A 23627-nucleotide genomic window follows, 5' to 3' on the forward strand; every position below is an offset into this window, starting at 1 on the left:
ACTACCTTCAATATATAAATTATATTTTATTAATACTTTTATAAAAATTAGCTTATTAGCTATTAATAAGTCTTTTTATTTAAGTATACTTAACCTACTTCATTTGTTATTAAAAGATATAATACTTTATAACTACTTAACATATATTTTATAATTTTAAAAATATTAAACTTAATATAAATTAGTCTACTTATTTAAAACTTATCTTATTATAATAAGGTTTTATTATATTAAAATTTACATAAATCTTAATATTACATTAATATCTTAGTAATAATACTAAATCTAATATAAAAAAGAGGCTTACTTATTTAATTAAATAATTGTATAAATTATACTTTATTTTTATATAAATTTATATATAGAATTTAAAAAGTAAAATTTAATTTATATTTAAATAAGAGACTTAAAACTAAAAAGAAAGAAAAAGGTTAGATATAAAGAAAAGTAAAAATACAAGGAGGGGTACTAATACCTCTATAGATTAAAAGTATCCTAGTATATTTAAGTATCTCTACCTTAAATAGTTTAATTGGCATCTACCTTATATTTTATTTATCTACCTGGCGGTTAGATAGATAGATAGATAACCTACACTAGATAACAGTAATTCTGAGGAACATGGATCCGACTCGGTGTGGTAAAAAGGGACAAGGCAACCGAACATCTGTTTGCGACCATAACTCCGTGCCCACTTATACTTGCCGCATCCCTCGCGAACTGAGCCCAAGCCTCCTACTTATCTTTTGACCCTCGTGAGTTCTAGCCTGGCCACCATTCGAAGGCGCTAGTCGCCCGCTGACATGAAGGCATCGCGACGACGTCCTTCATAGAAGCATGAGACGACAGAAACCTCCAAAGAATGCCGAATCTTGATGCAACGATAGCGGCTCTAAAGAACAACTGGGCTTGTTTCGGGCTGCCTTGGCGGTTGAGCGTCAGGGTCTGTGCAGCCCACATCAGCCTCGAGAGTAATATGCAAGACTAAACAGCTTTCTGCGCAGGATCGGTGCATCGGAATCGGATACGTGCGAATCTGATTAAGCATCTGAGACAGTTGAGCATTTTCTATTTCGATGTGTAAGGTGCACAACGGAACGGGAAGACATGCTGAAATGCTCACGAACAAGGATGGGAAACCTGTCGTTCTTCTTGGGAGGAAAGGCAGCGTCTGACGGTGACAAATAGGCGCAAGACATGCAGGGCAGTACGGGCGATGATCAAATTTGCCCCTGCAACAGGGAGGCATGATAGGGACCAAAAGTCTCAAGCACACTAGCTATTCAGATCGAATCCCACTAACGTTGCACAGTCTCAGTTTGACAGACCGTGCTTCAGCTGCTGAGGATAGGATGCTGAACACTAGGAGAAATTGGCCTTCAAGCACGCCTGTCAGCGCATCTACATCAAGTTGGACCAGTCATTCAAAGTGAAATATCAGTATTTGTTTGCTTTTGATCAATCTGAGTAAACTATACATAGTAGAAGAAGAGGGATAACTGTCTAAGGATCGTAATCGCGACGCCTCAAAGAAGGCTCGCGCAGAGTGGACGTGAAAGGAAACCATTGCCCAAATCATTCATCATCAGTCTTGGTCATGATCAATGCCCGTGACGCTTGCACTTGTCTCCGTGCCGACGGGTGCCCTTAGGACACCTGCACTCGCCATGTCTGTTCGGCTTCAAGTCTCCCTTGCATTTGCATACCCCCATCATCAACTCCTTGTCCTTGTCCTTACAAACGCACTTATGGGGATCGTGACGATCCGGCCTCTGGTCCTTGGGACATCTGCACTCGCCATGTCTGTTCGGCTTCAAGTCTCCTTTGCATTTGCATACCCCCATCATCAACTCCTTGTCCTCGTCCTTACAAACGCACTTATGGGGATCGTGACGATCCGGCCTCTGGTCCTTGGGACATCTGCACTCGCCATGTCTGTTCGGCTTCAAGTCTCCTTTGCATTTGCATACCCCCATCATCAACTCCTTATCCTCGTCCTTACAAACGCACTTATGGGGATCGTGACGATCCTCCATCTGGTCCTCGGGGCAGCGGCATATCTTATGTTCGGGATGGAATTCTTTGCCCTCGTCCTTGCAGATGCACTTATTCTTCATACGATCAAAGTCGGCGTCCTTGCCGCAACGGGGGCGGTGGTGCTTGTTATCTCTGGCCTCGACATCATGAAGGTCGGCTTCGGGGTTGGGAAGTGCAGTGACGGAGCCCAGGGCAAGAAGTGCGCCCAGGAGAAAGTGTTTGAGAAGCATGGTGACCGATGGATGGTCTGATGAGATAAAGCTGTGGTAGGTAGAATATAGAATTTGGCGGGTCTCTCTGCTAACTGCTAATAAGAAAACCGCGAGAGTGAAGATGCTCGTATCTCAGATACAGAGGCTTCAACATAGGGGGAACAAAACCATGAAGGTAGAGAGGATTACCTCTAATATATACCCCTTAGGTAGTCATCGACCGTTAACTATCCATCTACTGTGAATTCAGCTTGAGTTCTGCATCTATATTTAGAATTATCCTGCACCTCCGGAGTTGACTCTCCACGCAAGTAAGATACAGTTTATGTCATTCTTTCGCGAGTGCCATGCCGCCTTCATCGCAACCCCACCATCTTATCGGATACGAGGTCCTCCGGCCAGACTGTTGGTCCGACAATGGGAACGGATAGTCAAGCACCCGTCTCTAGAGGGTCTGGATCAGTCCAAAACTCCTCCAATAGCTTAAATAGAAAAATCAGTATTTGTGCCCCTTTAACAGACAAGGGCTAAACAGAAGAGGAGGGATCGACAACGGAGCCGGTGAGTTAACACGCCGAACGAACATCCTTGTTGTCGAATGAAGCTAACTTGACATCATAGGCAAGCGCGTTGAGTAACACACACTCATCTAAGTTGTTGATGGCTGTCGTTCGAGTGAACTAATTGTGACAAAGAGGCTTCGGCATACTGAGTTTCCGACTGCAACTGGAAAGGATGAGTTAGCACACGTGAGAAGAAGATCCTGATGACCACTGGTTTGAAGCCATCGACTTTTTGTTAGTATCCTCTAACAGAAGTCGACAACTGCACAATGTCATACTCTAAATGAGCTAGGAGTCTATCGGGCACACACAACCATCATTAATGTCTTAGGTGCTTCCCCGCTTCAGACCCCACCAACCATACGATTTCCCCGCACACTATCAGGGCTGTCAAGCGCGGCAACACCATTCCCCGGGGTCCAGATTCCCGGAGCTGGAACCTATGGGATGCCCCTTGTAGCTTGTAGTTGCTTTTCCGTAATTCAATCGCAGCCTCATCTAAGGGCTTGAGTCTGACAATAAATAGGAGTTACCTGGTGTACTTCTAGTTCACCGACCGTCCGGATGTGTGGGGTTGAGCGAGTTCCGCTTCTTACTATAACGTGGTTAATAAGCATACTGACTAGACAAGTATGATGACCACTACCCTATACACCTTGAAGTTTAGTTTTTAAAAACTTATAAAAAGCTTAACTTAAGCCTAAAATAAATATAATTCTAATAATATATATATATATCTTAAATTAAGTTATATTAATATTTTTATAGATTTTAAAAAAACCTATATAGTTATAAACTTTAAATTTTAGTTATATTATTAAATATAGTAAATTATAAGGCTTTCTATATATGATAGAAAGTGTAAAATTCTTTGAAAAATAACATATTAGTATTAGCTATATTATTATAAAAATTACTTATATTAGATTTTTTACTATTTCATTTATAGCTTAAAAGTACTATAAGGTTGTTTATTTTTAATTATATTATGTAGTGGTTAGTATACTTATCTGGTTAGTATGCTTATTAAGTCTGGCTCTGGCTCTTGACTAACTAATCCCTCTCAGAAGGCGACCTGGGTCATGACGACACTATAACGTGGTTGGAGGGTCAGAGACAACGGCTGAACGGTCGGGCCGTGTAAAGGTTTGTGCTATGAGGGAGCTAAGACTTGGCCTCGATGGCAGTGGAGATAGCATCTGATACTGAAAGGTTTTGGTTGGCCAGCTAAATCCGGATCCTCTTCTCTGTGCTTTGGCTTCAGATGTCTACTGGAAATCAGGATATCTAACAGAATTAGAAGATGCAACATCCGAGAAAAAGCGGCAGGTCACGGTCCACATTTGCACCGTAAGTTTAACCTTGTACTCTGCCGTAGTCTAGATTCCAGCATGTGTGTCGCCAGTCGAGAATGCAGAGAGACAGTGCTCGGCGGGTGAAGGGTCTCACGGGAAACCCTGGCGGCCGCCATCCGGATCGGTGGGTGCCGCAAGCCATTTTAGCAGCTTCTTAATTAGCAACTACCTGTTCACCGGCTTTGCAATGTAGCCATCCACCGCCTTCTCCAGACAGAACTCCATGTCCCCCTTGAGTGCGTAAGCGATCATGGCTATGATCAGCAGCCACACGCCGCTCTTCCTGATGCGGACTGTTGCCTCGTATCCGTTCATGACAGGCACACTGATGCGAAGTACCGACTCCTCGGTGTTACGACCCAAGATGGGAACGGTATGAAGATGATTGCCCGTCATGGTCAAATGGGAAGAAGTTGGTATCTCTTTGGACATGTACATAGCGCCATCTCCACATTGATGTATACTAATCAGCTGTGAAGAGCGCAGCCACATCCATATTAACTGCTTAAAATCCTCCACTTGAAGCGAACTAGATAATGTATTGCGGGGTCTAGAACAGTGATTACCGTAATTCTTCGCCGACAGGACTCACAGCTAAGTCGAGGATATATCACATTGGCTTGTTCTCATTCAAGACATAAAACGACAAATGTTGCACTCTTGAATTCGATAGGTAATACATTAGAAAATTTGTGTATATGCCCGAAGCACTATGAGCACTGCGCTTTATGAATATGTACTGTGAATGTCTGAAACATGATTTGATCAGTTGTCACCGTCAACATCGTAAGGAAACAACCATCCGTTCTCATCATTGTACTCGTCCTTATGAGTGGTTCCATGCAGAACCTCATACCTCTCCATATCAAATTCATCATCACCAGCCTCTCCATTAATGATCCTACCAATTCTATGACCAATTTCGCGACCCTCAGTGTATCCACCATGGACAAAGCCAAAGAATTCAGCTGAATTAGCCTCACCGGCAAACCATAGGCGTTCCAGGTTGGCACGTATATTTTGGTGCTTCTCAAGAGTCATGCCTACAGGCCAGTTGCTATAGGATCCATACGCCCAGCTAGACATGTCACGTTAGTTATGGATGGAAATTGGGTACAAGGGGCTGTTTATCAACTTACGGTTCGGTGCTCCAGCGTGGGTAAGTGAATGCTGTAGGCTTATGGACCTTCTTATCAGGGTACATGGACTGCAGGACCTCCACGACTTGCGCTTCGGTCTCTTCATCCGTTTGTCGCTCGACTTGGTAGGCCTGCTCGCCAGTGACTGTCGCAAAGATGATGTTGGATCCCTCAAGGAAGCCTTTACCATTGAGCGGCTGAAACAGAGGAAAACGTCCACGCTCAATAGGGTCGGCGTAGAGCTGATACTGGGCATCAGTATCCCAGAATGACTCGTTGAATTGCATAAAAATCTTGGTGTATGTACCCATCGCAAATTGGTCGATAGCGCTCTGCTTCCAGTGAGGCAGCTTCGGTTTGAACTCAACGACGTCCTTCTGCAATACACCGAGAGAAAATGTACAGATAGCATAGCTAGCTTCTATACAGCCACCATCCTTGGTTGTGACCTTGACGCCCTTCTTGTTATACTCAATACCTTCAACGGTAGTCTTGAGGAGAAGTCGTGGATCGTTCTCCTTGAGGAAAGTTTTGGCTTCCTGCTTGAGAAAGTAGTTATAACCGCGCTGGTCGATAACTAGGTTGCTGACATCGCTGAAATAACCAAAGGTAGCATTGTCTCCAGCGACGCCAAAAACAAGACCGCTCTCATCAGGCGTCCAAGCAGCCTCAAAGTCCCATCCCCACCAATCTGCTGCCTGCGCATACATATCGTTCTTATCTGGTCTCCAGCCTCCAGTACGAAGACCAGCGCGAGCAGATAGGTCCTGGAGGTTATCCAGCAAGATGTGACCGGAGTCGCCTGACGCATTCTCAAAAGCGGCATCTAGCTCGGCGATTTTGTCGGTCCAGTTCTTGGCGCCCTCGTGGTCAAACGTCTTGAGGGCATCGTAATCGGCGTAAGTTGTCTTTAAGCCGTGCTTCTGCGCCAATTTCCAAATGGGGTTCTCGTGCGTCTCGAGGGATCCGATGCCTTCCACCCAGTTGGCACCTAGCTCAATAGTGTATGGCTTGCCGGTCTTGGTGTTTCGGCCAAATTGTTGACTTCGCAGGCGACCTCCAATATAGTCATTATGTTCAACGATAAGGAAGTCGGTGATTTTCGCTTGGGTCAGGTTCTGGGCTGCAGCAATACCAGCAACACCAGCTCCGAGAATAGCAACCTTGGTCTTCCTGCAGGTTCCTTTATCTCGAGGTGGGAGGCTGACTGCCTCGGCTGCGGTAAAGAAGGCTGTAAGGACAGTCAGAAGCTGTGCTGGTGATTGCTTCATGTTGGTGGTCTTTGGTAACGAGAGTGTCCGAGATCAACAGTTCTGAGAGAGCTAGAAGGAGGGAGTTTGGTTTTATACGAACCCCCCCGGGGAGTAATTAAACTATCGCACGCTCCATCACGCCGAGCATACGTAGGCCGCGATGATTCCTTAGCTTCGTTCGCCCAACTTCTCCGGTGGAGCCGAGGAACTCCCCGCCCCAATGCTGACCCGAGGCCATTGTTGATCACATAAAGCAAAACATCCGCATCTCTAGCCATGGCCAGGCCGGCTTTCGCCCCTGAAGTTATCAAATTTCAGATAGCGTAGGCTGTTGGTCTTGTAGCGCCCCTTAGCTCGTCGGTGCTATTACCTAGCTAAGTAGGTCCCTGACGCTGCTAATCGGAGACAAGATGGCATGACTCGCGCTAATTAGTTTTTCAGGTTCGCTTGTATCGGGCCCACCGAAATCTACATGCAACAGTTGCGATTCGCGGAGCACGGGCATTGGAGATTGATCTAATCCACATCCGGATTACCTTGGTCTCGATTACAGTTTTTGGTGGATTGCGCTCTGTTGTTCATTACGGAGTACCGTTCAATTTTTAACCCACCAATTCCATGTCGTGCTGTTGCTCTAACCGCACCGCTTCCAAGCACGAATTTGAATATGGCTCGAGACTGATGAGCGCCCTTGAACTTGAGAGGAAGAAATACCATTATGTGTACAGTTTCCAGAAGCCGAGCTAGTTGGCTTGGCATTTGCGCCAAGTCGCTTCGGGAGGATCAGCGGCAGCAGCCCGATGCCAAGTATGCAGGAGCTAAGGTTATCGATTTCGATATTTACAGGGGCGGTGGGTCTTCAACTCCCAAAATTATGAAACTAGATTTTTTATTTCTCTTATCGTTTTCCGCCACCTTTATGTGCAAGTGCCCGAGCTTCTCCTTTCCAAGCCTGGGATAGCGCTCTGCACAGGTACTCGCTTAGGCCAGCTCTAAACTCTATCGTTAATTCTATTGGTTATTTTTTTAGTTAAACCTCAATGGTTAAATACATTGCAGACCCCTCAGTCCGTTTTTATCCAACCTCTGCTGCCGAACCATGTCCCTCTTGTCTTTGTTTGCTTCTCAGTCTACTTGTAGAACCAAAGCCTCGGGTCGCTCTATCGAGCGAGCGCCTCAATGGATAACAATACTTCAATTGTATGTTTGCCGAGTCTATGTAATCCAGGCTTTTCTTTTTCTGTCTTTCCCTCTCTTTTCTTTTTGTCGTAACTAATTTCTTCAGGGTATCCAAGCAGTGCTGCTTATTTTAGCACTAGTGGTACTGGTCCTACGATGCTGGGCGAATTATCTAATGAAGCAGGCTTTATTCAGCGTGCCTGATATTCTCGCATGGCTGGGTTGGGTTTTTAGCTTAGGATGGTTTATCTGCTCGACTCTTGCACTTCGAATTCTTATCGATAATCCTGCAGTTGGCTCTGAACTTATAGTTAACTCAGTAGAATACTTAAAGGTATGGCAATGCAGTAGCTGCGTGAACGAGAATTATGATGCTGACTATGTGCAGATAGTATTAGTAGCGGAGTACTTTTTCGACACTGGCATTTACTTCCCCAAGATATCTATCGTCTTGTTTTATTGGAAGCTAATTCCTGGGATTTTGGGATCATTGAGACGCGTATTGCTTGCAATCTCGATTTATCTTGGTTGCGCTTTGCTTACATCAGTGCTTGTAAACACTCTTATTTGCGTACCTTTTTCTGATAATTGGTAAAGTTAAATGGCATGACTTGTCTAATCATCTGACTGACGGGTATCAGGTCTATCGAAAACCAGCTAAAGTCAGCATGGAACTCATATGCTTCTTTTTGTGTTCAATGGGGTCTCAACTTCTCAACGGATCTACTTAGTATGTTCAAAGTACCTGCTACCTACTTGAAGGAATTTATTTAACATGGCCCTAAATAGTCTTTTTCTACCCCTTCTTTCTGCTTAAACACTTGAAGCTTCACAGAAAACAACAGATCGCCCTTATTGGGATCTTTTCTTTAGGTGCTATCACGTTGATAGTTAGCCTGTCCCGGTTTATTGCATATAATGCGACTGATTTTGAGCTTGACGACCAGTCTGGCAGTATGTCTTCGCTGTCCTTGCTCTATAACATTCTTAGGCTAACCTAGTGCATAGATACCTTATCTCTCGCCGAGATGAGCACCGCTGTTATCGTTGTGTGCCTCCCTGGCCTTCGAAGATTTATTATGCGATCTAAAACATCTACAAATCGCTCCTCGTCGAACCAGCCCAGCGGCTACGGTGTCCACACAAAGATCACCGGGAAAGGCCAGAATACCGACACATCTAAAGGACAAATCCCGCCATCGCAGTACGCTAAATGGGGCGTAAGAGATGATGAGATCGAGTTGGTAACTCACATTCGCGTTTCCCACGAACTGGTCAATCCAGATGATACTCGCAGCGCGAGCGGACAAAGCGCAATCAGTCAGAATTTTAAAGTATAGTATCACGAATATCTGACTTTAGCGCTGGAGGAAATGCAACGTGTATGACAAGCGAAGGGGCCAAAGAACCCCTCATTCCCTGGTCTTAAGTGCTTAATTAAATTCTTAACTACCATGCCGATGTCAGCGCCCAACCAGACTCGGATCCTACTATGCTAGGCCAATATAACACAAGCACCCCAAGCCAGGTGTAAACAGATTGATTACGAAGAGAAGAAAGTGGCCACGAAGCTTCTAAATAATCACAAGAGAAGGAGGAGGGTGACGATGATGATAATGACAAGGACATCACCAACCTGTCTCTTGCCGAGCCTCACAAAGAGCAGAAGAAGTCAGAAGAGATTTATAATATGGAAATAAATAGGTTTGCCGATAAACAGGAGAACTACATAGATTATGAAGACAGGGAGGGCGACATCCCTGGACTGGACAAAATCGGTATCCGAGAACGTCCCTTGAAGAGATTTCAAGAAAGCAGCAGCTTATCCCCTCTTGCAAATACAATCAGCCGGCTAGATAAAGAGACTCTAGGGCTAAACAGCAAAGACCTGGACTCGACTGTTAAACAAATAGATAGTTGACTAATCCAATTATTAATTGCATCATCGAGAAGGTAATTATGGTTCACAAAAATACTACTATTATTTCTGTACCAGCAGCCTCTAGTTCAGGATCACCAACCCTAATAGCAATAACTTCGAAACACCAACTAATCTGTCCAGAAGGTTCAGAGATGACAGAGAGCTATATATTCCAGTCTACACGACCAACCATTAGTGTCTATTAGTAGTCTGCCGTCTTTGTCATTATGCTGGTATTAATATCTCCCTGTATGGTAGTTGACAGGATGAGAATTAGAGGATCTTAATGGAAGATACATATAAGAACATCTTTCGTGATTAAAAGCAAATCGAATTTGCAGTGGCGGTAAGTTGTGCCATCACGCACCAACATGCGCTGATGTATATTGCAGAGCTGCCCTGGGCAGCACGATAGGTTATCCTGTGGAGCCGCCATACTTAGCTTTATGCGCCTACTTGACGAGGGACATAACCCCTTCAAATGTATATTCCTTTTAAGAGATTATTTGCTACTGCAATCTCCCTCAACTTTGCCCCTCCCTTCCTAATCCCCAGGCTCTGTTTTCAAAAACCTTTAATGAAACACTGGAACAGGCACTTCTAACCATCTAGTACCCCCGACACCCCACAGATACATACCCAAACAGTAGCAGGCTACGTATTCAGTAATTGCCCAGCATGGTATCACCTTCTCTTCCATCCGCTGTCCAAAGGAAAAGGCAAAGAAAGACTGCTATAAGTGGCCACTTATCCAGCAAAGCGATCGGCCGATGTTGCAGATAGCGCTGCATCGCTAGTGTATGACAGTGACTCGAGTAGTATCTCTCCATGAGAAATCACCGGTACTCCATGCAAAGAACTTCCAAGATCGAGGCCAATCAAGGTACCAAGACGTCGCAGTCGGAGGGCCGAGAAGAAGGACACGGTCGGCTCGAACATACAACGGACGGCCGAGCCATCTGTGTTGGTGAGAACCCGTCCTTAGAAGACCTGTGGCGAGCCTACATCCAATACGAGCACATTGAAGAGAATGCCAACGCAGTCAAGATGCTCTCCCGGGTAGGTAGGAGGTACCATCTTGTCCGTTTCTACAACCTAAGTCTTTAGCATTCTTCTAAGGAGGGATGGCTTCCTCCTGGCTCAATAAATGGACTTTTACTATAATAGTGAGGGCAAGTTGTATTACAATATTAAAGCGGGCCCGACGTTCTATGTATATGTTATGTCTTCCCTTCCACCGACGCACTCGACACGTGCCTCGATTTTGAATCTAACTTTTCGACGGTCAGTCATATTTCGTTACCTTTATCCGGTGCGGATTAGCCCGCAAGTGGCTCTTCCGACTTGTTTCTTTCTGAACCAGGCATGTCACATAGAGTCGGCGGATTACATGCAAATATTTGTCTCTCAACTGGCGGCACTCCAGTATACTTATTCAAGCTTATGATCTGACTCTATATATACAAGACGTTCCTTGTAATTCTTCGAAGCCTCACGATTCCTGTTAATCTTCTCTTTATTCTTCTTGATAAATTCTTGGCCCTCTTTCCGATGCTCCTCAGATAGTGGTTCGGGAAGGATACCCAGGGGTGGATTATACCACTGCTCTTTAGGAACTTTTGTTCCATCAACTCCGCGAAAGACTGTCTCTTCCTCCTTATCATAAGGGCCGCGGTCCAATAGAGCTTTTATTAGCGCAGGCCTTAGAGCAATTGCATAGTGGATATTGCGATCAGCATCAAGGTAGCGGAAAATCCCATCATGGCCGAGGTGTACAATGCCCAATAGGTCTAGGTCATGACACTCCATTTTATATAAAATATCGCTCATTTCTTGTTGTTCTGGCGAAAGATATTTGTATGTAATGCCGGGGCAAGTTCCTTCAGTATGAGCCGCCTCTTGATGCTCCGAATCAGATTGAGACATGATTAGAGAATATTTTATCGAATGTAAACTAGCGGTGAATTATGAGAGATAAATGCTCGACATGGGAGTGGGCTTATCTTTAAATAAATCAGATTTCAGTAGTGATGACACGTGATAGTTACGTAATACGAGTTGAAACCCTGATTCTTTTAATCGGCCGAACTAATAAGTTCTAGAACTGTAGCGCCTTTTCAAGAGCACCTTCGGCCTGTATGAAACCCAAATTATGTGTCAACTCAAGAATTCGCTTTAACTTAACAGCACATAGCCCACTGACCAGTCATCAAAAGAGGGCTTAACAAACTGAAAGATTCGTAAGCTCGCATACGAGATAAGTCTCCAAAAGTCCCATTATACTCGGCTCTCGGCAAGCTTGAAGCAGATCATAATCTGAAATGGGAAGATAACAACTAACATGCATATGCAATTTACCTGCAAAATCGAACATATTAACCAACTTGGCGTGCCGAGTTCCGAAGCTGATCCGCTAGATCCGCGTTTTATAACCACACGAAGGTGCTTCCCATATTACTAGAGACGTCGCCTGCATCTTTGTACGGATTGATTGCTGCGCCCTCTTGTTATTGGATTAATACTGGCGATACCATATTAACTCAAAAGGTTCATTATGGGCCAGTATAAAATGAGATTAAAGAGAAAGTTAGACTGATCTGTAGGCCTTTGTCCGGGAAAGCGGTATGCTCAATTGTCATAGCGGTAATTTCTTTCCAACGGACCCTTCCTTTTAGGAATGATTTATGCATGTTGGTCCTCAATCCCCGTACACTCTGATTATTGTCGACCAACAATGGCGATACTCACGCAGCCTCTAACATGTGATTTGTTCAGAATCCAGGTATAAGAGCTGTAAGTCTACCCAGTGTTATCGTGTTAAACAACCACCAAAGAGCCTCTTTACCTTCTATCAAATATGAAGACTGGTATAGTTAAGCCTCTTCACCGTGACGAAGCTAGAGTGAAGGTCTAATAAGTAGACAGGATCCTCCTTCCTCAAAGTCCTACTTACTGGTAGCTTTGTGAGCGCCAAGTACACGATTAAGATTCCCAAAGATGATATCTGGGTCACAAACTGGGATCAACTTCATGAAATGGGCGCAAAGTACCCCGACACAGCCTTGGTTGAAAAATATGGTGGCAATGTAATTGAAGTCGATGGAAAAATTGTTCTTGCGACAGATGAGGAAATGACCAAACAGATTGACAGCTTGATTAAAGAGTTAGAAAAGGATGATATAGAGGTCGAAGCAGAGACAGAGACTTCAAAAAGGCGAGACGTGGAGATTCCTGGACCTTATCGCCAATGCAGTCACCCTCGCTGCTTTTATGACGTCACTTGTCATTCTTATACTAATTGTCACATCTGTAGGCGTCCAACTGGTAGGAGAGGGATCTGTATTTAAATTTAAGTATTAGTTCTCAAGTAATTCCAAATGAGAAAGATACTATGCATGTAATAACGTACATGATAAGTGCAACAGACAAGCGAATGCAGCAACGCATATTGACATCTAAGATAAAAACAGCTGGAGGACTCCATGCTGATGCAATCGACCGAGTGCGGCGAGAATCTCGTTAGTGAAGTCTGTATTGGCTTCTCCCAAACCCTTCAAGACTGGTCGCCCGTCGTAGCTGAGGAAGATAAAGTCTTCATACACGCCTCTATCATACTGTGGTAATCGCCTCGCTGCGATTTCATATCCCTCACCCTCCTGGTTAATCACATCACGATATAGCCGGATCTCTGAGGCCAGCCCTATAATAATCTTGCCGCATCTCCACTTATATAACACTTTATACTTAATTATAATAACAGGGACATTTTAATCATCAGGGGTCCAGTATATATAAAACTAATCCCCTCGGCTGCCCTTCCCTTATGCCTTTTGATATTATTAAGTCATTTAGCTAAATAGTCTAGAGCTAATTAATACTTAGTCTATTAAATCGGAAAGGGAGTTATTAGCAGTACCAAGATGACTCCTTAGCGATGAGCCGTTATGTATTATATCTAGACTATACAACCATGCCTGAAAACGTCAACGATACTGACATTTTGCACAATCAGATTCTACAACCTTCAACACAGCCAACAAAGATATCTGTCATAATATTTAAGATATCCCTGTTCCGGCTTTCGGCTCGCATTTGTAAAGAACTTTCAGATGTGACGCCACTGACCCAAGCTCGGCTCGTGGCCCTTAATGCTAAGATAGCCTCCGAACAACAACGCTAGGCTTCCATATTTCTCGTAGATAGAGCCCCGGGTCTTCTTGACTCATCCAGCTATGCTCTGTGGTGCAGACTCGATGTTTATGCACACCAACTATATCTCCTCTTGCACCGGCCGTTCTCACGACCCGCCAATCAGCCACTTTATCGACCGGAGTCGAGACAGAAGTGCATCACATCAAGCTTAGTACTTCTCGATATTCATCGGAAGTGGATGGAGCTTCCCCGTTTAAGCAGTTATAGATGGTATGCATATGGTGTGGTTGGATCTTGCGCTCTCCATGGCGCTGTCACGTTGGCATCATGTCTTCTGGAACACAATGATCAAGAAATTGATACTTCTGTCGAGCGTAAGGCGTTTGATGCCGCTGTTCTCCGTCTCGACAAGTTACAAGAGCGAGGGTCTCTTTATGTAAAAGCTTACCCTGTTCTCCGTCAGCTACAGTGTGTTCCATGATGTTTCGAGGGGAAATCGAACTAATAAAACAATAATAGGTCAATGCTTTCTCCAGACAGCATCCCAGGGCCTTCTGAAGCTGCTCAGGGACTTGGAACTTATTTCGATGATTGGATTGCTAACGTGCAGTGGCTCAACCCCGAGTCTATAGATTGGGTAATGTAAAGACTATTTTTTTCATTTAACTCATTACTAACATCACTAGAACTTCTGGGACGAGATCTTACAGTTGGGGCTAAGTGAGGTTCCCTCTTAATAATTATTTTTGTCTTTAGAGGGCCGAACTCTTCCCTAATAATCTTATTCAGATATAACATTATAAATAAAACGGAGATATCTACTTTATCCACTCAGAGGCAGGTCACTATACCCACCGGAGCCTAAAGCAGTAAAGTGCATAAATGTCATCTCCGATGGTTCGGGTTTCTAGCGTGCTTGACGGCAGTCGCTGAATTGTGCTCCCCGAGGCTATCTCCGGGGTCTCCGATTTATGTGCCTGGGTCTCGGCAAGGGTGGGGCAGAATTTCTGTGTTTGCTAGTCGGGTAATTGAGCCAGCCTACGCGCTAACAATCGAGTTGGGATTCCGAGATGGCAAGTGTTTGTTTGAAACTTGGGTGCTGTTTCATTATGTCACTAGCTAGGCATTGAGGATAGTTATGTATCTACATCCATGATGGATACTACTTGCTGCAGCTTGATGCAGTAACCTCTCGGGTTAAGTAATAATAACTAAGCATCATAAGCTCGGAAATACATTACAGTGATGCGAAGTTTATGTCTAGATATTTCCAGCTGGTGAAAGTTGAGAAAAGGCCTAATGAATCGCTAGATCTAATATCTCACGCCATTGTGCTGATACTTAGGGCCTTGATCAGATAAACAGGTAGTTCTTAATAATCGTGTAACACGCCATCCGACACAACCGACCCACTAGGTACCCAGTGGAACCAGTAACAGAATTTAGCTCCGAGCACGGAGGCAAACATAATATATTTGTAAAATTCGGGATAATTATTCCCTGAACTGAACTGCATATAAAACTTAGAGTGTGCTGATTGATAACAGATAGTTGGGGCTATAATCAGTCGGACGAGATCCCTTATGTTCTTGATCATCTCCGACCCCTAGGCTTAGTGCCTGAAATTACTGTTATATTTGTTCGGGCCATCGAACTTTGTTATGCAGCGTTTTTGTGCGCAGTTATCTTTTGGCCAGCCGTCCATTGACCCGAAAGACTCTTAGTTCTCTGATTGCCTTTCCTCACTTGTCTTATCACCGAAGCTTTGGTGCATTGTCCTTGAAATTCTCAGACAGAACAGACGCTCCAGATTCACCCACTTTAACCACCACCACCTCTCTTCACTCCGATGCCCCAGCTATTACCGCACCAACCGGTCATCCCTCTACCATGAGTCGTGCCCAGCAGGACTCTCCCACATATAAGATCCTCATCATTGGTGGTTCTTATGCTGACATTTCTGCAGCTGTTAATCTCCTTGATCTCCAGCGCGGCTCGCAGCCGCGCCAAAGCAGAGAGTCCTATATCCATCAGCGCCAGCTCCCAAAGCACAACATTGAAATCTCGATTGTAGATGAACGCGCTGGCTTCTGTGAGTACAGCGGACCTAGATCGTATTTTTAAAAGGAAAAAAAAATGAGGAACTTAGCTAACACACAATATTAATAGACCACCTTGTCGGGTCACCTTTGGCCTTGTTCGATGGAGAATATGCTAAGAAGGCCTGGATTAAGTATCAAGATATTCTAGAAATGCATGGTTCACTTATCAAGCATATACACGGGACCGTAACGGAGGTCGATTGTGTTGAAAAGAAAGCAGTGGTTATTGACAGAATCACCAAGATGCGGATGATTCAGTCCTATGATATTCTTGTCGCAGCCTCAGGTCTACGCCGTGCCTGGCCTATTGCCCCTCGAGCCAAAACGAAAGATGAACTTTTATCTCATATAGTGCACCATGCGACCAGTGTTGAAGGTGCCTCACGTGGTGTCGTTATTGTTGGTGGCCGGGCTGTCGGTGTTGAAATAGCTGCAAAACTCAAGATGCGCATCCCGAAACTCACAGTAACCCTCGCTCATTCAAGAGATACACTTCTATCCTCGGAACCAATTCCTGATGAAGCCAAAGGAAAGATTCTCGAGCTGTTGAGGGACACTGGGGTTAGGGTATTGATGAATTATCGTATGAGCCAAATCACTGATGAGCAGACGTCGGATGGACTTCATGCATTCCGTCTCGAGTTCAACAATGGCATGCAGATGGTGGCCAGCAAAGTCATACATGCCATCTCAAAGAGTGTGCCCTCAACCGAGTATCTGACAGCATCAGCTCTCGATTCGAATGGTTATGTCGAGGTCTTGCCAAAGTTAGTCACTATGTCCTTCAAAATATCCGCAGAAACAAGCTTACATTGTAAAGTCTGAGCTTAGCACCAGGAACGCCTAATTATCAAGATCATTTTTCAGCGGGCGACATAGTGCATTGGTCGGGGATCAAACGTTGTAGTGGCGCGATGCACATGGGGCAGTTAGTCGCACAGAATGTCCACCAGCGCATCATACAGAAGCTTACTGGCAGGGAACCTACGATGAGAGACCTGGAAGAGTTCCCGCCCATGATTGCTGTCGCCGTCGCCAAGAGTGCTGTTGCTTATGCACCGCAAACCGAGGCCGAATGGGGCGGTGATGTGCTGCAAGCATATTTTGGGGACGATATGGCCTTGTCGTGGGAGTTTTACCACCAATCATTGAGCATTTTCACCAGTCAACAGTAAGAAAGCTGACCTAATGGACAGTCTGTAAGAGTACTATTCAGCTAGGCTGCTAGGCGAGCCTCGCGTGAGGGAGACGGGTAAGAAAGAAAGTTCGGGGGGTTGTATAACAGTGGGTTTAACTTAGATGCAGTGTATGGTACCGGGATAAATATGATGCGAGTTGCGGGGAATGTGGAATTAGCGGTAGTTAGTTCACTGCGGCGATGCCGAGGTAACATGCGAACCTCAGTTCCCCATCTTCGCCTTCCCCCATTTCCTCCCCTCATCAATCTATCTCATCCAAAATGCCAGTGACAGTTCCGGGCCCAAGGAGCCGCCGCATGCCTCTCAGTTGCGAGCCATGTCGCCAACGGAAGATTAAATGCCCACGGAACGACAGCCGTGGCCAAACGCCTTGCAACACTTGTGTACGCAGGGGTATACCTGTCACTGAGTGCATCTATCTCCGAGATCAATCGTCACGGCGTAACGTCCTGGTGCCTCGACATGGCGGTGACTCGGCCCTTGGGGCTCGCATTGACAGATTGGAAGAATTACTGCGACAAAGCGTCTCGAGTGCAGGTTCTGAGCCTAGAAAGCTACATACAGAGCTAGATCTCGAACCCGAACTGGAACCGGAACCGGAACAGGCAGTAGATTTATTGTCGCCAGAATCGACTCTGCATCAGTCGGCAACTACTTGGTCTTCCACTCAAAGTGATGCGTCTCCCACCCAACCTCATTCAAGTATGCCGCCAGTAGGAGTCATTATCCGATCTGAATCTGGCCGTCATCGCACTTCCTCAAGATAGCCTGCTTCTTCGAGAGCTGGGCAAACGCAATTCTGTGCTCGATAACATGTCGTTACTGAGTAACCGCTATAGAGGAGGAGTCATGAAGTGCCTCGAAGCAGACCATTATCTCTGGAGACACAACCTGAACACTCTGCAAGCTCTGGTAATTCTCATCTACGGAATCAATCATACTCATGGACAATCTTGGGCTTTGCTCGGCGCGGCGCGGAATATCGCACTCTCTCTGGGCTGCCATGTTGAACCAACAATCTTTCAGATAGAACCAATCAGCGCGGAGGAGAGACGTCGATGCTGGGCTGGACTCAGAATGCTTTACACAATACAGAACACGACTCTGGGCATATTGGATGCCACTCCTATACCTTCGACGGTGAACCCACCGCTTGATATCAATGATAATGAGCTTGTCGTTGGCTATCAAATCCCGGAATCTCGAAACGGGCCGACCCAGATGTCATATTTATTACTTAAATTTGACCTTTACGACCTCTGCACCCGCATATGTAGCCAGGTGTTTGGAACGTCACGCACGCTCACATACGACAAAGTTCAGGCCCTCGATGCAGAGATATCAGCTATGCGAGAAAAGCTAAACTAAAAATATCTATTTGACGTCTCAATTGCAGCCCACCATTCTGTCCAGCTGAATATCCTTTTCGGCTATACACACCAGCTCACGCTCCTCCTCCATCGACCAGTCCTGCGACAAGGAGCCACTGGCTATTCTCTCGAAGACTGGCTGTCTTCCCAGATCAAATGCATTGAGAGTTCGAAAGAATTGCTTGGTATACATCGTGTACTCCATGAAGATCCCAGCTTCTATCCGTACCAATGGTATAACCGCGGACTGGGGAGCTTCCACGCGTTTCATGCTGCAGTCTGTCTTGCTCATATCTGCATGAGCGGGAAGAATCTTGATCCTCCAACCAAGACCTCCTTCCAGAAACTGGTTCGTGACTCGCTTCACGTGTTTCGGTATTTCACAGAAACTGGGATTAGTGCGATTTGTAACAAAGCCACGCCAGTTATGGAGAAACTATTGTACGTATGCACTTCTTTGGCATGAATATATACTGCTAATCAGAATAGGGTCATTATGAATCCGCAGGATACTCGTGATTTGAGCGCAAGGAGAGAATCCACATGCCATCGCTCAGATTCTTCCTATGAAAATGATACGGAGCTATTTGATGAGTACATCGAGAATTTGGCACCCCAGCAATGGCTGTCTCCTTCTAACATGGGCTGGGAAGGTTGGGCAACAATTTTAGAGCATGGGTCTATGGAAAATGTATTTTGAGTGGAAGGAAGTGAACGTGGGCTAGTTAAAAGTTGTTTAACTCAATGTCGAAGTCTTGGATATCATAATGCATATGAACATCCCCTTGAGGACCCATCGCAGAAGTATCTTGTATCTTACGACGAATATTCACTAGGTTCTAGGTTCTGTGCGATGATCTAAGCCCTCAGCCACAGGTTTCAACATATGGATGTTCAAGACCCGGAGAAGTACATCAGGGTTTAGGACAGAATGTTATTTAAGTGGGTAAAGTGGCAACGGCGAGTAACAAGGCTGATGGACAGAGTCTACCGGTATAGGTCCACAGTCAAGTGCCAGGGAGCATAGAACTTGGTGCCGTCTAGTCTGTCTTGCAAAATCCTCACATTGATTGGCATGACACCTCGTGACATTTTCTCTATTAACAACCATCAGTCAATAGAATGATTGCGCCGGCCAATTTGGTTAACCAAAAGCCATCATTAATCATAGAGTGTTTTGATGACAGTCTAGCAACAGTTCTGACGGATCCTGCTCATGCCTCTTTGTACATCGAGAAGGTGGGAACTTCGAATGGAGTAACACCTCCAGCAAAAAGACCTGCACAGCCAGCCCAGTCTTGGGAAGATGATTAGTAAGGGCATGGCTCTGGAACTGAAACAACTTACAACTCATAACAGCAACCAAGTATCCAAAGGCGTAGCCTTCATTGAGGACGGAGGTGCTGTTTACCATATTGCCAGCAGAAAGTAAGATGAGGCAGATATCCAGTGCCAGAAGGTCAAGGAAGAGCACCCAGGAGCTTCGGACTGCAGCTACGGTATAGATGACTGTCAGGCTGAACCATGCCCATAAATACATGGCGATCGCTTGCTGGAAGTCTGGACTCAAGGCGCCCGACTCATCAGTATTTGCAGCAATGATACCCGAGCCAGGAAGGTAGATCATGCTGTACCAGATGTTGAAGGCGCCGTAGGACATGAAGACAGCGGTGCCAAAGGTATTTCCAGTAATGAATTCCATAATCCCGACGATGTACTGGCAAATGCCGCCGAAGAAGATCAGCACGGCAATCATGACATTCGGGGTCTGGATTCCGCGAGCGTGTACACCGAAACTGGAAATGAGGAAGATACCTTATTGGTTAGCTGGGGAGTGCCCCGGTGACTTCAGTATGGTACCTGTGGCGAAAGAGAGCAGACCCAGTGGCGATGGGTTTGCAAAGTGCCTATGGACGACGGGGAGAGCCGGCTGCCCGCGATCCTCGACATGGCCACCTGCAGTTGTGCAGGGTCGTAGCTTGCTTTCTCCGGAAGACATGGTGCTTGATGCGTTATTCGGAGTCTGTCCGGTTCGTGAGTGGTGGAGTAGACTGATAAGATACTGCAGGAAGTTGTCTCCGATCACGAGGGACGGGGTTAATAATAAAGAGATTCATGATTCCATGGTCGGTCATTTTGGTCCGAGCTACTGAAGCTCATGTCAAAGGGTTTCCCAATAATTCTTCCCATTCTACGGATAACCCAGCAATGATTCCAGGCCTAAAAATGTCCGCGCTTACCCTATTGCCTACCCCGCACTCCGCGATCTCCGTCATCTCCGCCTTCTCCGTCATCCCCACTACAGGAACAGCCAAGCGGTTCGACAAGAGTAGTCGATGCCTATTTCAGCTGTTATTTATCCTGCTGATTCTGGTTAATCTGAATCTGAACTAACATTGTCCAACCACTGAGCCAGAATGGGATCCCAGTCTACTTCCAACATTATGCAATACGCTGCCTACGTCCAACCCAACACGGGCTTGCCTCGTGTCGGTCACTTTGACCTGGCCAATGGCACCATCCAGCCTCTGAACTTCATTTCTGGAACTCCTGTGACGGACCTTTACCAAGTCATAGCTGCAGGAGCCTCTCGAATCATTCCCGACGGTGAGGCGCTGGCGGCCAAAGATGTCAAGCTATTGCCAACCATTTCTGGCCGAGACATTATGGCTGTAGGCAAGAATTACATGGAGCACGCCAAAGAGTTCAACAGCTCGGGTTATGACAGTTCTGATAAAACAGACCGGCCTAGCCATCCAGTCATCTTTACCAAAAGGGCGACGTCCATCATCGCTCATGGCGATGTTATACTTCCTCATGCCGAGTTCTCACAGACTCTGGATTATGAGGGAGAGATAGGTGTCGTTGTTGGCAAGACCGGGTACCGCGTTAGTGAAGCTGACGCATGGGACTATGTCTGGGGCTACACCATCATCAATGATATGACTGCGCGTGAGCGTCAGCGCGACCACAAGCAGTTCTTCATTGGAAAGTCAGCCGATACCTTCTGTCCCATTGTAAGTCAAGTCAAACCTCGGCCGAAATATGAGTCACATAATCTAACTACCTTGTACAGGGTCCTGTTGCTGTCTCGAAAGACGACCTGCCATCTGTTCTCAAGGTCGAGACCCATGTCAACGGTGAGCTTAGGCAAAGCTCTACTACCCAAGATCTCATCTTTTCCATTCCCACCTTGATTAAGACTATTTCTGAGGGCCAAACACTGCAGCCCGGTGATGTTATTGCTACTGGCACTGTAAGTTGGACTCATCAACTGATTGAATGTTGGCTGAATCTCTGCTGACTGTTATGCAAAGCCCGCCGGTGTTGGTATTGGTAAGAACCCACCGGTCTTTCTCCAGCCTGGTGACGAGGTTTCTGTCTCGGTCACAGGTCTAGGAACCTTGACCAACAAAATTGGAACCGCGGAAATTCTGAATCCAACAGTCCAGCGGGTCTCTTCAGATTCGCCATTCCAGATCACGAACTCAGCCAAGACCCTTGGCGCTGGTGTTGGGCTGGCTGGACTCAATGGCAAGCAACTCAACTACCAGAGAAAAGGATCTGGAAGTGACCATATCGTCTTCGTGCACGGTCTGGGAGGCACTCTGGATTACTGGACCCCCTTGATCTCCAAGCTTTCCCTAGCTGACAACACCTCCCTTCACTTATTTGACCTGGAGGGCCATGGTCTCAGCCCGACGCATCCCCTCAGCAAGTTGAGTATTGAATCGTTTGCGTTGGACATTCGATCCATCTTCGATGCAGCCAACATCACGTCATCTGCTCCTGCCACCCTATTCGCCCATTCTCTTGGATGTTTGGCAGCCCTCAACTTCGCGCTGGATAACCCTAGCCTTGTTGGCAAGTTGGTCCTTGTCGGGCCTCCTCCGTCCCCTCTACCGGACGCAGCATCCAAGGGAGCGTATGCGCGTGCGGCCATAGTCAGAAGTATGGGTATGAGAGCTGTTGCGGATGCTGTAGTGGATGCAGGAACTTCTGGGCACTCCAAACAGATGAACCCCACCGCAATCGCTGCCGTGAGACTCAGTCTACTTGGCCAAGATCCCGAATCCTATGCCAAGGCAACTTGGGCACTTGCTGGAGCCACCCAGGAGCTCAAGGTTGAGCAGATCCAAGCCAAGACTCTGATTATCACTGGTGAGGAGGACAAGGTTTCTCCTCCTTCTTTGTGTGAGAAGTATGCGTCTCGCATCCAAGATGCACAACTTGTAGTGTTGAACAACGTTGGGCATTGGCATGTTTTTGAGGATGTTGGCGGTGTTGCTCAAGCAGTGGACAAGTTCCTGTAACTACAAGATTAGTAGGCAAGATCTGCCAGAATAGAATTTATACAAGGCATAACCATCCCCTCAAGCTAGCATAGCTTTTCAAGGAGCTGCGTGTAATTCTCTATACATATTTATCTTTCCCAAGCAAGAAGCCATTCTCACAATGTTTCACACAGAGCTACAGATAGATTTGGGGATCACTGAGTACCAATCCATAATTCGATCTCATATTTCTTTGATTGCATCGGCGTCCTCATTGTTTTTGAAGTATTCTCGAATTTAAAGGTGCCTAATTGTCCGAGCTCCAAAACTTCCGAAGTCCAACAAATCTCGGGGGTTCCCTGAACTTGTTCTTGATCGCGAATCGATCTACCAAACTCGGTCAGATCCTTCTGACTGTGAAACCTCCAGAACTGCCAGGTGCAATTGCTGCCCCTAAATGATTCGATAACACGATCACCCCCAGGATGGTTGTGCACAAACTCTGTGCAGTCGTAGATAATGTCGTCTATTATGACCCATAGGTGACCGTTACGGCAGGCATCCGCGATAGTCTCTGCTTCAATGAAAGGTAAAGCGTTGTTTTCAGTGGTGGTTGGCGCTGGCTTGTATTGGCTTGGGCTGTCGGAGTTCTCAATAAACGACACGGACGGCTCAATATCAGCTTTCGTGGCGGCGCAGGATGGTTGCGTTGAGCGAGACTTGGAGTTGGACCAGAACATGACGAGTGACTGGAGGACAGAACAAACTAATGACCTGGTGTATAGTGTAACTGTTTACTACACTATATCCCGCTGGCTGGATTGAAGAATCTGTCGGCAAGAAAATGGCACAGGTACCTTAACTCCGACGG

General features: G+C 45.9%; 12 protein-coding genes across 12 annotated transcripts; 6 read left to right on the forward strand and 6 right to left on the reverse strand.

The window, feature by feature from the left end:
- Positions 1 to 1601: 1601 nt before the first annotated feature.
- On the reverse strand, positions 1602 to 2267 carry FOXG_17482 (uncharacterized protein; the record flags this gene model as incomplete). The annotated part of the gene is made up of 1 exon (XM_018397491.1): positions 1602 to 2267. The coding sequence occupies one exon, from the start codon at positions 2265 to 2267 to the stop codon at positions 1602 to 1604; it is 666 nt and encodes a 221-aa protein (XP_018258455.1).
- Positions 2268 to 4332: 2065 nt separating this feature from the next.
- FOXG_22812 (uncharacterized protein) lies at positions 4333 to 4563 on the reverse strand (the record flags this gene model as incomplete). Its single annotated transcript, XM_018403228.1, has 1 exon — positions 4333 to 4563. The coding sequence occupies one exon, from the start codon at positions 4561 to 4563 to the stop codon at positions 4333 to 4335; it is 231 nt and encodes a 76-aa protein (XP_018258456.1).
- Positions 4564 to 4824: 261 nt separating this feature from the next.
- On the reverse strand, positions 4825 to 6799 carry FOXG_17483 (N1-acetylpolyamine oxidase). Its single transcript, XM_018397492.1, has 2 exons — positions 5307 to 6799; positions 4825 to 5245 (listed from the first exon to the last, which is right to left on the reverse strand). Exons 1-2 carry the CDS (start codon positions 6575 to 6577, stop codon positions 4933 to 4935), a joined length of 1584 nt encoding a protein of 527 aa, XP_018258457.1. The 5' UTR covers positions 6578 to 6799; the 3' UTR covers positions 4825 to 4932.
- A 1967-nt stretch (positions 6800 to 8766) lies between these two features.
- On the forward strand, positions 8767 to 9659 carry FOXG_17484 (uncharacterized protein; the record flags this gene model as incomplete). The annotated part of the gene is made up of 2 exons (XM_018397493.1): positions 8767 to 9058; positions 9328 to 9659. The coding sequence occupies 2 exons, from the start codon at positions 8767 to 8769 to the stop codon at positions 9657 to 9659; spliced, it is 624 nt and encodes a 207-aa protein (XP_018258458.1).
- An 849-nt stretch (positions 9660 to 10508) lies between these two features.
- On the forward strand, positions 10509 to 10766 carry FOXG_22813 (uncharacterized protein; the record flags this gene model as incomplete). Its single annotated transcript, XM_018403229.1, has 1 exon — positions 10509 to 10766. One exon carries the CDS (start codon positions 10509 to 10511, stop codon positions 10764 to 10766), a length of 258 nt encoding a protein of 85 aa, XP_018258459.1.
- A 252-nt stretch (positions 10767 to 11018) lies between these two features.
- On the reverse strand, positions 11019 to 11627 carry FOXG_22814 (uncharacterized protein). The gene has a single exon (XM_018403230.1). It carries the CDS (start codon positions 11583 to 11585, stop codon positions 11091 to 11093), a length of 495 nt encoding a protein of 164 aa, XP_018258460.1. The 5' UTR covers positions 11586 to 11627; the 3' UTR covers positions 11019 to 11090.
- A 2528-nt stretch (positions 11628 to 14155) lies between these two features.
- On the forward strand, positions 14156 to 14548 carry FOXG_17485 (uncharacterized protein; the record flags this gene model as incomplete). Its single annotated transcript, XM_018397494.1, has 3 exons — positions 14156 to 14247; positions 14331 to 14448; positions 14498 to 14548. The coding sequence occupies 3 exons, from the start codon at positions 14156 to 14158 to the stop codon at positions 14546 to 14548; spliced, it is 261 nt and encodes an 86-aa protein (XP_018258461.1).
- Positions 14549 to 15396: 848 nt separating this feature from the next.
- Positions 15397 to 17088, forward strand: FOXG_17486 (uncharacterized protein; the record flags this gene model as incomplete). The annotated part of the gene is made up of 3 exons (XM_018397495.1): positions 15397 to 15903; positions 15981 to 16680; positions 16734 to 17088. The coding sequence occupies exons 1-3, from the start codon at positions 15702 to 15704 to the stop codon at positions 17086 to 17088; spliced, it is 1257 nt and encodes a 418-aa protein (XP_018258462.1). The 5' UTR covers positions 15397 to 15701.
- Positions 17089 to 17325: 237 nt separating this feature from the next.
- On the forward strand, positions 17326 to 19297 carry FOXG_22815 (uncharacterized protein). Its single transcript, XM_018403231.1, has one exon. It carries the CDS (start codon positions 17926 to 17928, stop codon positions 18478 to 18480), a length of 555 nt encoding a protein of 184 aa, XP_018258463.1. The 5' UTR covers positions 17326 to 17925; the 3' UTR covers positions 18481 to 19297.
- A 359-nt stretch (positions 19298 to 19656) lies between these two features.
- Positions 19657 to 20674, reverse strand: FOXG_17487 (uncharacterized protein). The gene is made up of 3 exons (XM_018397496.1): positions 20343 to 20674; positions 19830 to 20297; positions 19657 to 19779 (listed from the first exon to the last, which is right to left on the reverse strand). The coding sequence occupies exons 1-3, from the start codon at positions 20479 to 20481 to the stop codon at positions 19697 to 19699; spliced, it is 690 nt and encodes a 229-aa protein (XP_018258464.1). The 5' UTR covers positions 20482 to 20674; the 3' UTR covers positions 19657 to 19696.
- Positions 20675 to 20792: 118 nt separating this feature from the next.
- FOXG_17488 (uncharacterized protein) lies at positions 20793 to 22853 on the forward strand. Its single transcript, XM_018397497.1, has 3 exons — positions 20793 to 21499; positions 21559 to 21738; positions 21800 to 22853. The coding sequence occupies exons 1-3, from the start codon at positions 20900 to 20902 to the stop codon at positions 22793 to 22795; spliced, it is 1776 nt and encodes a 591-aa protein (XP_018258465.1). The 5' UTR covers positions 20793 to 20899; the 3' UTR covers positions 22796 to 22853.
- Positions 22854 to 22971: 118 nt separating this feature from the next.
- Positions 22972 to 23597, reverse strand: FOXG_22816 (uncharacterized protein; the record flags this gene model as incomplete). The annotated part of the gene is made up of 1 exon (XM_018403232.1): positions 22972 to 23597. Exon 1 carries the CDS (start codon positions 23494 to 23496, stop codon positions 22972 to 22974), a length of 525 nt encoding a protein of 174 aa, XP_018258466.1. The 5' UTR covers positions 23497 to 23597.
- Between the last annotated feature and the right edge of the window lie 30 nt (positions 23598 to 23627).

This window comes from Fusarium oxysporum, genomic scaffold (genome assembly GCF_000149955.1).
Source record: "Fusarium oxysporum f. sp. lycopersici 4287 supercont2.50 genomic scaffold, whole genome shotgun sequence".
In the NCBI taxonomy this organism is placed as follows: Eukaryota; Fungi; Ascomycota; class Sordariomycetes; order Hypocreales; family Nectriaceae; genus Fusarium; species Fusarium oxysporum.